General features: G+C 44.7%; 1 protein-coding gene across 5 annotated transcripts in view; it reads left to right on the forward strand.

Annotated features, from left to right (window-relative positions):
• PATL2 (PAT1 homolog 2) overlaps positions 1-14,202 on the forward strand; it is a 443,602-nt gene that overhangs the window by 79,342 nt on the left and 350,058 nt on the right. For all 5 annotated transcript variants that reach the window (XM_085621371.1, XM_085621372.1, XM_085621370.1 and 2 more), the window contains exon 3: positions 12,731-12,833. In XM_085621371.1, the coding sequence (XP_085477497.1) occupies positions 12,731-12,833 (103 nt within the window). The remainder of the gene's footprint in view (positions 1-12,730; positions 12,834-14,202) is intronic.

Raw genomic sequence — 14,202 nt, forward strand, 5'->3', positions numbered from 1 at the left:
CGTCCCGGGGAGAAGCCAAATAAAACAGGGCATCGTCCGCATACAGGGAAATAACATTACTCGTGTCACCCACTCTAATTCCCCACTGTTCCATGTCCGTCCGAACCCGGACAGCGAGGCTACATGTGTGTTAGATGACATTGTGCCACTTGGCAGTGCCTGTGCAGGTTCATGCGTCTTTGTGTGCTAAAATTCGGTGGCAGAAGGGAGCTGATGCTTTGTCCTTTTCATCCTCCCAGTCAGATGTTCTCTTCCCCTCCCCCACGCTCTCTTTCCTCCTGCTCTCCCCCGCTCGCTTTCCGCCTGCTCCCCCCCCCCCCCCCCCATTCCCCACCCCCGCAAATCCCGTCACACAATCCACATCCCCTCCACCCCTCATTTCTTTATAACAAAGTTTATTTTTATTTAAACAGGACAGTGCTTACAGCAATTAGTGACATAGGAGTATAACCATGATTAAGCGAATTATGTTAGAGAATCTCATTCCAAGTCCTGTATCTTACATGATATCATTTTATTGCAAACCAAATAAAAATGAACTATAACCCCCGACCTCATTGACCACGTCACCTAATTTAAGAATCATAAGTATGCGTCCACACACAGGAGGGGGTACAACAGTCGTAAGTGTGGGGGGAGACTAAAATGGCACTACACTTGGATGGATGGGGGGGGGAGAGGGAGCCTCACCAAACCATCGCCTATGATAATCATCTGGAAAAGGACCTGCACCGTTGTAAACTTTGTTTTTGGGACGCTTGCTCAGCCGAGTCCCAAAAACAAAGTTAAAAAAAAAAAAGAGGGAAAGGGGTCAGGGTGGGAATACCCTGAACGCCTAGGCCTGGTGGTTGGGTCCCACATGAACCCTGCCAGTGACCATAAACATTTTTTTTGTATATAATTTTGCTGCGCAACCATGGTGGAGCTGCAAATTTGCGGCAAAATTGGGGGGGAAAAAATCAACAAACGTGGTCTCCCGTGCTTGTTTAAAGTTGAGCCCTCAGGTGGGCCTGGTCCTGGGGACCAATTTAAATATAAGGTTGGAGAAGGGGGGCATACGTGGACCTCTTCCCCCATGGTGGATATCAGCCCGGGACCACCACCACCTCCCTGAGTCCAGGCTGATTAATCCAAAAGGGGGAGAGTGGCTGCATGGCTTCTCCTCCTTCACCCCCCCCCCCCCCCCCCCCAACTCCCCCTCCCCTTTTCTCGGCCACTTTCGGCCCTGGAGACCACCACTTCCCCAGGGTACCCCCTGCAATACGAAGCCCACCCCCCCCCCCCCCCCCTAGGTGCCCACCCTTGGGAAATAGCTGTTTGCTTGTTTGTATTGAGGCTTTCACCGCAGTCCCATTTTGTGCTCAAATGTGTACTCTTGTTGGATAACCAGGCAGGTGGTTTCGTTCTGCGCCTGATGCTCATTTCACAGAAATTGAACCTCAATGGGAAGCACTTTCAAATATAAACATAGCCGGTGCCCCAGTTGAAGCTCCGCTTCTGTAAAGGACAAATGATCCTAACTTCTTGGGCTTGGTGATGGCAAAGCAAGTGTGTTTTGTTAATTCCAAGGAGTAGGAGAACATGTACACCAAATATAGAAGCACTTCATATAATTAAGAGGAAGTACCCTTGTTTGGTGGAGAGTCACCCCTTTTGTAGTCTTGTTGTGTTCTCTATTTTCAGATTCATGTCACAGATTTCTGGTAGAAGACACTGGAAGAATTCAGCCTGAGGAGAGCGGCTGCATCTGGGAAGTTGGCTTCAGAGCCTGGCTGGCGGCCAGGCCCTGCGGCCACCCCCCACCCCTGCCAAGCATTGCAAACGCTATGTGCGCCTGTGGTTGGATTAAGCTATAGTAATATTTAATTTACGTTAAAACCTTTTAAAATTCACTTAAAAACAGTTTACAGGGGTGTTAGTTGGGGAAATAGAATATTTAAAAACTGTAATAATTTACTGGAAAAACCCCACAAAGGTTACAGGAACGTTTCACATTTTACACACACAAAACCATAGAAATGAGCAATTATTGGTTCTCAAGTAATTATAGCTTGTGCCCTAAGGTAACTAATTCGCGCCCTCGCCATGCAGTGCTTATTACCCCACATATTACATCACTCATAACATCTACTTTGACATCATTGACATCACTGCAACGTTTGCTGTGAAATTCCTGATGAGAACTGTGCAAGGCGTGGGTGCGAGTTAGTTCTCTTAGGGCCTGTTTTAGTTACTTAAGATGACTAACTAGAACTGCTGAATTTCTATGATTTTGTACGTTTAAAATGTGTACCGAGCTTTAACGTTCATGTAACCTTTGGTCATTTGGGGGGGGGGGGTGTGTGTGTGTGTGTGTGTGTGTGTACACGTGCATACACATATAAACACACATTCTCCGGCACCATCTGTCTGTTTCTGCGGGGACTGGTTCGTGCCTGGGTACAGAGAGGGTAAAAAAAAAATTATTAGCCAAATGGAATGGTCAATTTCTTTAATTTGTGGGAAAGTCCAGATAGCACACATATCTCAACCTTAATTTCTCAAATGGCTGAACACATTTAAACTATTTAAAAAAAAAATAAAAAAATGTATTGGCATTTGTTAGTACAGTTGTTACATATCAGTATTTGACCGCATTAACATGAAGAATGTGTGTCCAGTCAGGTGATCTCAATCTTGACATTTACAATTACTTCGGCTTCAGTTATATGCAGTATGTAGTGTAACAGGTGTTTGCCAAATCAAGAACAAACCGGGGGGGGAAATCAAACTAGGGGTTGTCATGGACTATCAGATGGAACAGCCGGACCATGTCACATGTGGTTTGTCAGGTGGTCGCATTCGCGCTCAGGTCATCTTGGGGCTGGGACTGTTTAAGTTGATGTAGCAGAAGCGCCCACTCCAAGGATATCGGGGTTTTACCTATGCCCTTCGCTTCTTCCTCCCGCAGGGCATCCGCCTCAGCTGCTGCCCACTTGAGCACCACCTGAACACATTTAAACTAAAGCACGCTTTTTTAATACAGATCTAGCTTTCTGCCAAAGATGGTGCAAGACAGTTCAGTCTTTATTTTTTCTCCAAAAACGCTTCTAAAATTCCTACAGAAAATAGCATGGGCAAGGTTTTTTTTTTGTTTACTCTCCCCTCCCTTTTTTTTCTTGCCCACTGTTTGACAGATCACCAGAAACATTTCTGGAAGGAGCTAATATGGATTAATTATTTTTGGAAAGTTTTGTGAAGATTCGTCAAATGCTCTTCCTCTGGAAACTGTAACTTTACTAGAACTACAGTGGGAACAGCCACAGTGTAATGTATATGTCTAGCATTTCTTTATGCAATTAACATAGGAGCTTATTACGATAGTAGATGATCAAACCTCTATGTTGCCACTGTCAGAGACTGCCTGAGAAGCGTTCGCGGACCAACCGCCACATTATGATGGGATCACTGTTGGCGGCTGGAAATTTCTTCATACCACGGCGGCTTGTGCTGCGGCCAAGGAAAATGGCTGCAGCACAACCCACCACGGTATGGAGCATCTACTGCACCTGCAAACACTGTATACCATGAACCATGTGTTTCGCATGGCACACGGTGCAAGCAGGTGAGTGGGGGAACTACATAGGCCCCTAAGGGCCACTTTACAGTGGACCATTATGGCCGGGGGCCCTGTTTGTTTGGCCTAAAATCCATTTTGGACAGCCTTTTCATGGCGTTCTTCCTGACATAAAGAGGCTGCCTGAAAGGGATTTTGTAATCCAGACGGGGTGCCTGCCTTGGCACCGCCCCATTCGGGACTACTATTCCGACCGCCACCCCGTCAGGATCGTTGTTGGGATTGTAATCCGATGGTCAGACCGAAGGGCTGTAGGCAGCTGGACTGCCACCGACAGCCTGTCTGTGTGCGGTCCGACCACCATCGTAATAAGGCCCATGGTTAGGTGTGCCAATATCTTACTTTGCATTTTTATTAAAATGTTGAAATGAACTTAAAAAAAAATCAAAGGTTAAAGAGACGTTATAATTAGGTGAGAATGTCTATTAAAACAACAGTTTTAAATTCACAAAACCACTGAAATCCCGTTCTAGTTATCACGAATAACTGGTGCCCTAAGGTAACTAGAAGAGTTAAGAACAATGGTTCAAGGATGGCCCAAAAGGGTCCAATAGAAAAGGTGACCCAGGCAGGGTCACTTGTTTTTTAAGATAAGTGAAATCAATTCCGTAGGGAGCAGGAGACAAAGTACGTAAAGGGTCATGTAGGTCAAAAGATAGCAGGTATTTATTTAAACAAAGTCAATTTTAGAATGCTCACAAAATAAGAAAAGCGTGGTGTGAAATAGTGATAGTAGTTTTAAAAAGACATCGCATTGACAACAATATAGTAGTTGAATTCCATAATTGATCTTTACAAGTTATAAGGAATTCATGTTGTGGGGTGGTCGACGGCGTTTCGAACCCAATTATTGGGGTTCATCTTCAGGACAGTGGTGAGCATGTATTTTGAAGTTAAACTGCCCGTAAAGTTCCTAGAGTCTCCAAAGTGGTAGGCAGGGGCTTCAAAGGTTAATTATTTGAAAACCAGCAGCTTGGCAGTACATAGATCCGCCTGGAGAATGTAATTTTCTTTAGAGGGGCGACAGGGCAGTGAATGGGAGCCTGAGGCCGAGCAGTCAGAGATGTCCAGCTGCAGGACATCTCTGACTGCTCGGCCTCAGGCTCCCATTCACTGCCCTGTCGCCCCTCTAAAGAAAATTACATTCTCCAGGCGGATCTATGTACTGCCAAGCTGCTGGTTTTCAAATAATTAACCTTTGAAGCCCCTGCCTACCACTTTGGAGACTCTAGGAACTTTACGGGCAGTTTAACTTCAAAATACATGCTCACCACTGTCCTGAAGATGAACCCCAATAATTGGGTTCGAAACGCCGTCGACCACCCCACAACATGAATTCCTTATAACTTGTAAAGATCAATTATGGAATTCAACTACTATATTGTTGTCAATGCGATGTCTTTTTAAAACTACTATCACTATTTCACACCACGCTTTTCTTATTTTGTGAGCATTCTAAAAGTGACTTTGTTTAAATAAATACCTGCTATCTTTTGACCTACATGACCCTTTACGTACTTTGTCTCCTGCTCCCTACGGAATTGATTTCACTTATCTTAAAAAACAAGTGACCCTGCCTGGGTCACCTTTTCTATTGGACCCTTTTGGGCCATCCTTGAACCATTGTTCTTAACTCTTCATTATCACCCCAGGTTCACATATCGGGGTACCCTTGTCTCCTAAAACCACCTAAGGTAACTAGAAATCACACCCTCGCCAGGCACAGTTGTGTCATCAGATGTAAAGATGTTGCAGTGATATTATGAATGATGTCATGTTACGTCATGAGTGATGGTAATATGTGGTGTAATTAGCAGTGCCCTTCATCCAACCCCCGCTGGCAACCAATCTGCTTTGCCCCCCTCTTACCCAACTATATATATTCCTTTCTCCAAAAGTTACCAAGTTAAATCAAATGTATGTTTCAAATGCAATGTTTCTTAATATGGATTACTTAAAAAATATTTTATGGCTTTATTTAAATACACATTAATGTTTGTGACTCTTTTTACATAGTTATTTCATTTTGTGGGTCAGAATTTGGAAACCAAATAAAACAAACATGCCTGTGTCTTAACATTTTTCAGTTCAAAGTGCAGTCATAAAGTGGTCCTTGTACCTTTTTTTTTTTTTTTAATGCATTTTCTAACCACAGTACCAGGCCCTAAAGGGTGCTGCACTCCTAGCTGTAGAACAAAAGCCCCAGCCTGGGAAAGTCCCCCCTGCCCCCTTTTTTTTCTTCTAACCTTAGTGTGCCACAGAACTTTCTGCACCCCCCCCCCCCCCAAACATGAGGAAAAAAAATGGTGGAGCCCCTGCCTTTCTCAGTACAAGACCAAAATCAAAAAATATGTAAATGGCCCTCGCAGGGTGTTATGGAGTGCTCCTTGAAGGAGTAGTGAATAATGAGCGCCTGTGACAGCTCATTCACTTTGTTTGTTTAACATTTTCACTGCTTTTTTATGTTGATGGGGGCCTGTGGGGAGAGCCCTGGGGCCTTTGCAGCACCACCGGCTCACTGCAAGTGGCTCCTTTCCGCGGACCGTGCATGAGCCGGCATTTTTCTTTTATTTAAGGGGTTCCCAGCTGGCACACCTCAGGTCATTATTCTTGTTGAGGGCTGTGGGGTAGCCCCAGTGGCCCTGTCCCTGGTCCTGCAGGAGCCGGCCTCACCCTTTTTTTTGTAAATAAAGTGGGGGCACTCCACAGCTGGTCCTGTGGGGGAGGTACAGGACCCCCACAGCCCCACTGCCTCCCCAGCCTGCACCCATGAATGCAGCAGGAGCCAGCAATGCTCTCACCATGCTAGAGCAGGTTTTACTTTGCACTCGCAGGTGGGACTAATTCATTCTGATTTCCTTGCCTGAGAGCGCAAGGTCCTCATGTCCTTTTTTAAGCCTAGAGATGAGGGTTATGCAGCTCCTCCCCTTAAAAAGCAAAAGAGCTGCCCCGCCACCTTTGCCCTGTCCCAACCTGGGAGTTCTTTTTGGATTTTTATTATTCTAAATCTGTGGGAGCCTGTACTTGAAATAAAAAAAAAACCTGTGCAATGCATATTCACTTGTTTTTTTTTTTCTTCAAAAAAGATTTTTCTTGGGACTGAGTCCCGATGCCTAAAAAGGCCGCCGCCACATCAGTGTTGATGTGGTTGCAGGCAATCTGATCTCCACATGAACATCTGTCTGCTTTCAGATCTCCGGTGTGATTATATATACAATTTGTTTTAGCACTAAATGCTACTGGATGGATTCATACTAAATCAAAAAAAGCAATTTTTCTGGACCAAGATCTAGCTTTCTGCCAAATGTGATGTAAATCCATTCAGTGGTTTGGGCTGTAGCTGTCTAAAGTTATGAGAAAAAATAATGGTCTGTGCGTTTTGGGACCTCCCCCTGCCACCCCCCCTTTTTTTTTTCATGGTTCCTCCCCCACCCCCCCCACACTTGACATCACACCAAAACGTTTCATGCACAAACTTGACAAAGTAGCACTTACTTGGAAAGTTTTGTAGAGGTTCGTCAAACAGCGGCAAAGGTATTAGCAGCACAAAAAGGCATTTTCTATGTAAACGTAGTCCTAGCTATAAATACCCATTGGGGACTGCCTCTGGTAATGTACATAATACGCCTAATCTTATGATTTGGTGTACCAGGAATATAGGACATTACATCCTAAAAATGGAAACTCAATTAGTACTTAGTTAATGATGTGAAATAATAACATTTTTATGCTATCCTTTCGTTTGAAAGGTGCATTCTTTTTGATGTACATTTTTCATACTGTCACTTTTTGTTTTTAAAAGATTTTATTATTTTCATCTCGACAAAAAATGAAACCGAAAAATATTAGTCCTCACATTGGTAGGAGAATCATTGTACACAGTCTGTTCAACAATAGTACAGTTGGAATTCGCTTCGGCAAAACCGATGCAAAAATATATTCCACAATATAATCCTCCTACACCCCCCCCCCCCCCCCCCAAATGTAGGAGATGTATTTCTTTGCCAGCTAGCGTATGTGTGTGGCTAGGGGTCACATGATTTATTTCTTTTCAACATGGGTGGGTGCCTGTTATTGGCTTCCGCCTCCTTCCATTTTTAAATTATTGTAGCTCAACCATGGGGCCCATATTTTAGTGAACTTTTTAGGGCAGCCTCCGGCTGCATATGTTGTCTTTTCTGCCCCCAGATAGAGGTCCATCCTGGTTCTCCACTCCTTTGGGGTGGGCATATCTGATGTTCCCCAGTGCCTAGCAATATCTCTTTTAGCAACTATCAGCCCCAGGTTATACAATGAAAGTTTGTACCTGGGAAGGTCAACGTCTGTGGAGATTCAGAGTAATAAATATTTAGTTATCCTGGCTACCTGCACATCTAGTATATCATTTAGTTCTGTTATTTTCCTATCCCAATATCCTTGAATGTTCTAGCATTCCCATTATGTATGTATGTCTGTATGTACCTCATTCAGTGTAGCAGCGCAGACAATTGGGTGACTCCGCTCTCTCCATTGTATGCAATCAGGCCCTATCATAATACTTCCTATGAAGGATTTTGTATTGAATTAGCCTAAGTCGTAGCTTAATAGCCATTTCTCTTGGCTGAATCAAGGCCTCCTCCCAATCAATATTTTCCAATGGGCTTAAGGTATCCTCCCACTTGGACCGCAAGGATTTCAAATTGTCAGGAATGTTAATTCGAGTTTTGTATGTCCATAAACTGCCTTGGAGGAAATTTCTTCTTGTAACAATCTACTCTTGAGTGGTGCATATTTGAGGATGTCCGTCGTGTCTATTTTATCTGCTCTCCACGCATGCTGCAATTGGAGGTATTTGTATATTTGCGTATGTGCTAATTGGTACTCAGTTTGAAGTGCAGAGAAGGGAATTAAGTTGCCACTATGTAAGATATTGCCCTCATTTGAAATTCTAACCATGTCCCATTTCTTAAAGCCACGTAGTTTAGACACTTTGGACAAATCTTTTGCCTTCCCAAAGCGGCATCGCCCTAGTCACCTTTTTTATCCCATTGCATCTGTTTCTCTGCCCCCCCCCTTCATGCCTCAATCGCTCTTTGTGTGGTAGACAATAGTCTTTTGGTTCCTGAGCCCCCATAGACCTAATGTGAGTAGGTGTTTCTGGAACTGGAGTCTTTCCAGTGCGTATGTTGGGTGGTCTCCCGTTATGTGCCCCCACTCATTAATTACGATAAGATGTGCAGCTCTGTAGTAGGACTGTCTGGCAATGCAATCCCTCCATTATATTGGCTGCATTGTAGCGTCTGAAGTGCCACTCTTGGGTGACCCGCCCCCCCCCCTGTCTCCCCCCGTCTCCCCATCCCCCCTCCCCATCTCAGAGGAGAATGCAAAGTTCATCATTAATCATGTTTGAGATTGCCACGGGATTCTGATGTGTTCTGCAGGATGTAAAGGAGCCTGGGGAGGGTGATCATATTCTACATAGCTGCTCTACCCAGTAATGTCAGAAGGAGCTGCCACAATCGGGCCACATCTTCTCGGAATTCCGTGACTACTCGCCTAATGTTGTTCTGCAAGCAGTCCGCTTCATTGGTGGAAATAAAGAGCCCCAGGTATCTAAATCCCTTCCTGGCTATGTAGAGATGTTCTGGTAATGTGCACATGTCAAGATTACCTCCTGCTGGGTACAGATTTGACTTGTTCCAATTAATATTATATCCCGCATTATAGCCATATTCTTTAAACCGATGTAGTACTTGTGGGAGGGTCTTCTTCGGATTCGTTATGTAAAGCACAATGTCATCTGCATATAAGGAAATTCGTTCATCTATAAGACTTCCGTCATTGTCGCAGAAATCACTTATCCCTGGATGGGCTCTAATTACACATGCCAATGGTTCTAATATCAGGGCAAAAAGTAAGGGGGGGGCTAGAGGCCAGCATTGCCTGGTTCCTTTTCTTTATTAGGAAATGCTTTGATAATGTATCTTTAACTCTGACTTTGGCTCTATGGTTGTTATAAAGTAGGTCCACCCATGTTATAAAGTTTTGTCCGAATCCAAATTTCACCAAAACTTGTCGCATGTAAGGTAGTGAACTGTGTCAAATGCTTTTTCCACATCTAGGGAAAGGAGTAAATGAGATGTAGTCCTGCTTTTCACTGTGTCTAGCCAATTGGCCAGGCAACGAAGGTTGAGGCGTGTAGCGCTCTTCGTCATGAAGCCAGATTGATCGTAGTGGATAAGAGACGTAATTACTATAAGTAGACTAGTCGCTAAAATGGAGGCCAATATTTTAGTTTCTCCATTAAGTAATGAGATTGGGCAATAGGACCAACAATTTTCTGGTGGCTTCCCTGGTTTGTGAATTACCACTATGGGGGCACTACGAAGATCTATGCTTGCTTGCTTCATTGTACATATTTAACAGATGGGGGGGCTTAATTGGCTAGCATTTCGTTTAAAGATTCTGCCGGCAGGCCGTTTGGCCCGGGGGTCTTCCCTGATTTTTGTCTGGAAATAGCTTCCAGTACTTCCTCCTGGGTGATACCTTCACCTAAGACGACTATGGTCATGGATGGGATGTCAATTAGATCAAGGTATGCAGCTATCAGTGACTTCCTGGCGTCATACTTGTGTAATAGCGGGAAAATGCCTCCTCTATATTGTGTGCTGTGATGTGTTCTACTCCGGTCTCTTGTATCATGGCCACCCACCTTGCCTCCTCCTTTCTGCCTATCAAGGCCAGTAACTTCCCTGCCCTGTCTCCCGACTCGTAGAGTCTGTGGTGTGAGGCCTTTATTTGGGCCTGCACCTCCATTTCTGTCAGAGCTCTGAGTTCCCTGCGAGGAGTGCAATTTGAGGCAGCCGGATTGTATCCACGTCCGGGCCTACATCTTTCTCTAGGTGTATTGGCTTCCTCTTCAGCGTCGCCCCATGGTTTTTCCTCAATATAATATCTTGTATGTTGACTCGCATTACCATCTTATAGGCCCCCCATAGGGTTATTTCCGAGGCAACTGTACCCTCATTTTCATTAAAGTAGAGATCCGTCTCCGTCCTAATCACTTCTTTAAGTATTGTTCCGTAATTACCATGCATTGAGTCTCCATTCCGAACGCTGTCCATATCTCTTGCCCCCTACCTCTAACCAAAACGGAGAATGGTCTGAGATTTCTCTTGCTAAGTACTCCACCCTCTCTATGGATTTTACCTCTCCCACCAGGGCAAATAGATAATCAAGTCTAGAAAAGACTGTGTGCTCCCAAAGTATGATGAGCTGCGGGCTATTGGGTGGTGGTGGCAGCGCCAGTGATCTGCCAGTCCCAGCGAGTTTTATAAACTCAGCCAGCAAGGTGGGAATGCGATTCCCAGTAATTATGTGCGTGTGGTCCAATCTAGGATCGCTCACATGGTTAAAGTCACCCCGATTATATGTGTAGAAGGGCCAGAATCTAGTAGGACTTTAGCTACAGCATCCAGTGTCCTACTCTGGAGTCTTGGTGGGGCATAGACACTAATTAGTGTCAATTCCTGTCTTCCCCATGTTCCCTGGACTGCCACAAACGTCCCATTGAGATCAATCCAGGTCTTTGTGGTATGAAAAGGAGGCATTTTTTTAAGATCGCGGCTTCTCTGGCTCCCGAGGAACAGCCTGCATGAGCTAGTGTAGTATGTTCCCCCTACCCAAAAAAGCGCAATGTGTCCCCATTAGGTGAGTCTTCTGCAAGAAGACGATATCAGGCTTAAGTCTCAAGATATTTTGCAACTAGCCCTCTCTTAACCTTGTTTCCCAGTCCATTGACGTTCCACGCCACTACCGTGTATCCTCCCTCACCCATCTTGCGTGGGAGTAGTCTTCTGTCCCCTGTTTGGGGGCAGAGGGCATCCTGTCCTATCTTAACCCCTTTCTGTCTGTCTGCGAGTCTCCTGCTGCTGACTGAAAAAACGGAAATGAAACACTTAACTACTGAACTATCACTACTTCCTTTTCCCTGCAACTTGTCCCACCCACCCCACTCTCTCCCACTTCCTGCACTCATCTTCTGAACTGTCACATGACAACTTGGCACAGTTATAGCCCGAGAAGTCTGTATCCCCACCCCTCTCCCTAAACTACTTTATTACTACACTTAAGCACGCAAAAGGATACAAAAAACTGTATACAGTTAGTTTCACCCAGGAAGACTGAGCGTATTAGTGTCCGGGGGTGGGGGGGTGGGGTTGGGGTTTATTAACAGGTTAGCGTCCTTCTACCTGTGACTAAGCCCCTATTTCAGCAGTTAATTTTCCACAGGAGTGGATGGTCGCTGTCCGTATCAGCAAGGTAGTCTGTCCGATAGTTCTGAGTGGGGATTGTCCTGATAACCTGTACCCCGCCTCCCGGCTTGGATTGAGTCTCCTTCAGAATCTGAAACGTGCACGTTCTCCTGTGTGTAAGGAGCTCCCCTCGGAGGTGTCCTTTCATGGGCTCTGCGCATTCCTATCCGCAGTGGTCTACTTTTTTTTCTGTCTTTGGGATTCATTCTTTTCAGGATGTCCTTGCGTGTTAAGCCAGTGTCTTTTACCTCCAATCTTGGGGGGGCGCTCTTCAATCCAGGCCCACGCTTCCTCTGGGGTCTGGAAGAAGTGAGATTTGCCCTGGAAGATAACTTTCAATTTGGCAGGAAAAATTAGCATGTATTGGAGCTGTAGGGCTCTTAGCTTCACCCTTACCGAGTCAAATGTGCGGCACATCTTCTGTACAGCCCATGAGTAATCAGGATAGATCATTACTTTGGTGTTTGTGTGCTTGATTTCCCACATCCGTCGCAATTCTCGCAGGATCAGGTCTCGATCTTGAAAGTTTAGAAATCCAGCTGTCAGTGGTCTAGGGGGAGCCCCGGTGGTGGTCTCGTCGCAGGCATTCTGTGGGCTCGCTTGATTATGATATTTAATGTAACAAGTCTTTCAAACTGTAATGTAGTACTGTAGTAACTAAAGAGATGTCACTCCTTCACAATATTTGATAATTCATCGAAGCAGCACATTCTTTGTTTTTAATTGTCCAAAAAACAATCCATAGTTTTATTAAATTTCTTCATAAAACATGTTTTAAATCATTACCTTAAAGTAATTGCATCCACTCCTTTTCTTGTAGCTCCCAGAGGATTACTATTTAGCAGAAGAAGGGCCACTGCTGGAGGAAATGGCAGAAGAAGATGAAGAGATTGACTTGTACAATGAGGTGACATTTGGCCTTGGTAAGATTTAGTATTTTTCACACTGTTGAAGGCTGGTGCTAAATCTTCAAATCTGAACTTAGACTTGTGATGTCCATCTGAAGCCTGATTGTTTGCATCATGTTTTTGTGTTGGCATATTAAGATGGAATAAACATCCTCTGGCGAATATGAGAGTAGGTGTTTGCTGGCAAAGATGTCTTAGATACAGGAAAATAACCTGAGCTGCTATGCTCTTTTTGCATTTTATTTTAATGCTCTCTGGTAGCATTGCGCACTTTATCTGCTACCGTTGGCTTCCACACTGGCTGTCATGTGATTCCCTGGTGACTGTGTGGGTTCGGGAGTGGCATGGACATCTGAGGTCCGTTCTGTAGACACATTGCATAGCCAACTGAATTTGCTCAGTCTTACTGCGTTTTTCAAAGGGGCAAACAACTGTTTTTTCTATCTATGTGACAGAAAATTCCTCATGCTAGGGCGGAATGGAGGATATGTATTTGTAGAGCCATTGTTAAAAATCCCATCAAAAATGTCTTGCCTATATACCATTTTAAATGTTTGCTATTTCAAATGCTATTGCTTGAATAAATCAAGAGAACTTATTTTGCACTGCTTTTTAATTTGTGATTTGAATGGGGCAAGCTGTTGGTACTTCAAGCTAAGTTTCATGCAGATGCAATGCGTTTTCTTTTCAAAATGCAATACAAGTAGAGCGAAACCACCTGCTTGATTTTTTGGCCTTCTCCGGTGCAGAGATTTGTTTTGTTGCAAATGCAGTCTGCTCCATTCCCTATAACCGAGGTGGTAAAAATGGTGCACATGTAATTGTTCTGTTTTTTCATTTGACCAGTGCAGTTTCCATAGTGTGGCCCTTGGAGTTGAATGTTGTTTACTCCAAATTAGTTTAACCCCTTCAGTGCCCGCCCCTTTCCCCGCCCTGTGCCGGCCGTTGCATTAGCAGGCGGGGTCTATGACGAGCTGGACTCGTCATGGGCACAGCGCAACCGCGGCCCATGACGAGTCCAGCTCGTCATGGGCACTGAAGGGGTTAAAGTGTCTTCTTGCTGTTAGCGGCTAAGGAATTATCCCACCTTCCTTCCTGCAACCTCTTCACTGAGCAGTAACTTATTTCCCACCAACCACCCTAACTTGAACTTTATTTTGGCTTCTTCACGCAAGTATCTGTGCAGTCTAACGCTCTCCCTTCAGACCCATATTCGTTTGATGTATGTACTCCTATGTAAAGCCATGGATTCTTATGGTGTAGTGGTACGGGATAAGGAATTACAATTGAATCAAGCCACAGAACATGGATATGCAAAGTCTGTCGGCGCAATGTTGAGTCAAAATCCTATAAGCTGCAGGAAAAGGCGACTCTTGGCTTACAC

This window comes from Triturus cristatus, chromosome 8, assembly GCF_964204655.1.
Source record: "Triturus cristatus chromosome 8, aTriCri1.1, whole genome shotgun sequence".
NCBI lineage: Eukaryota > Metazoa > Chordata > Amphibia > Caudata > Salamandridae > Triturus > Triturus cristatus.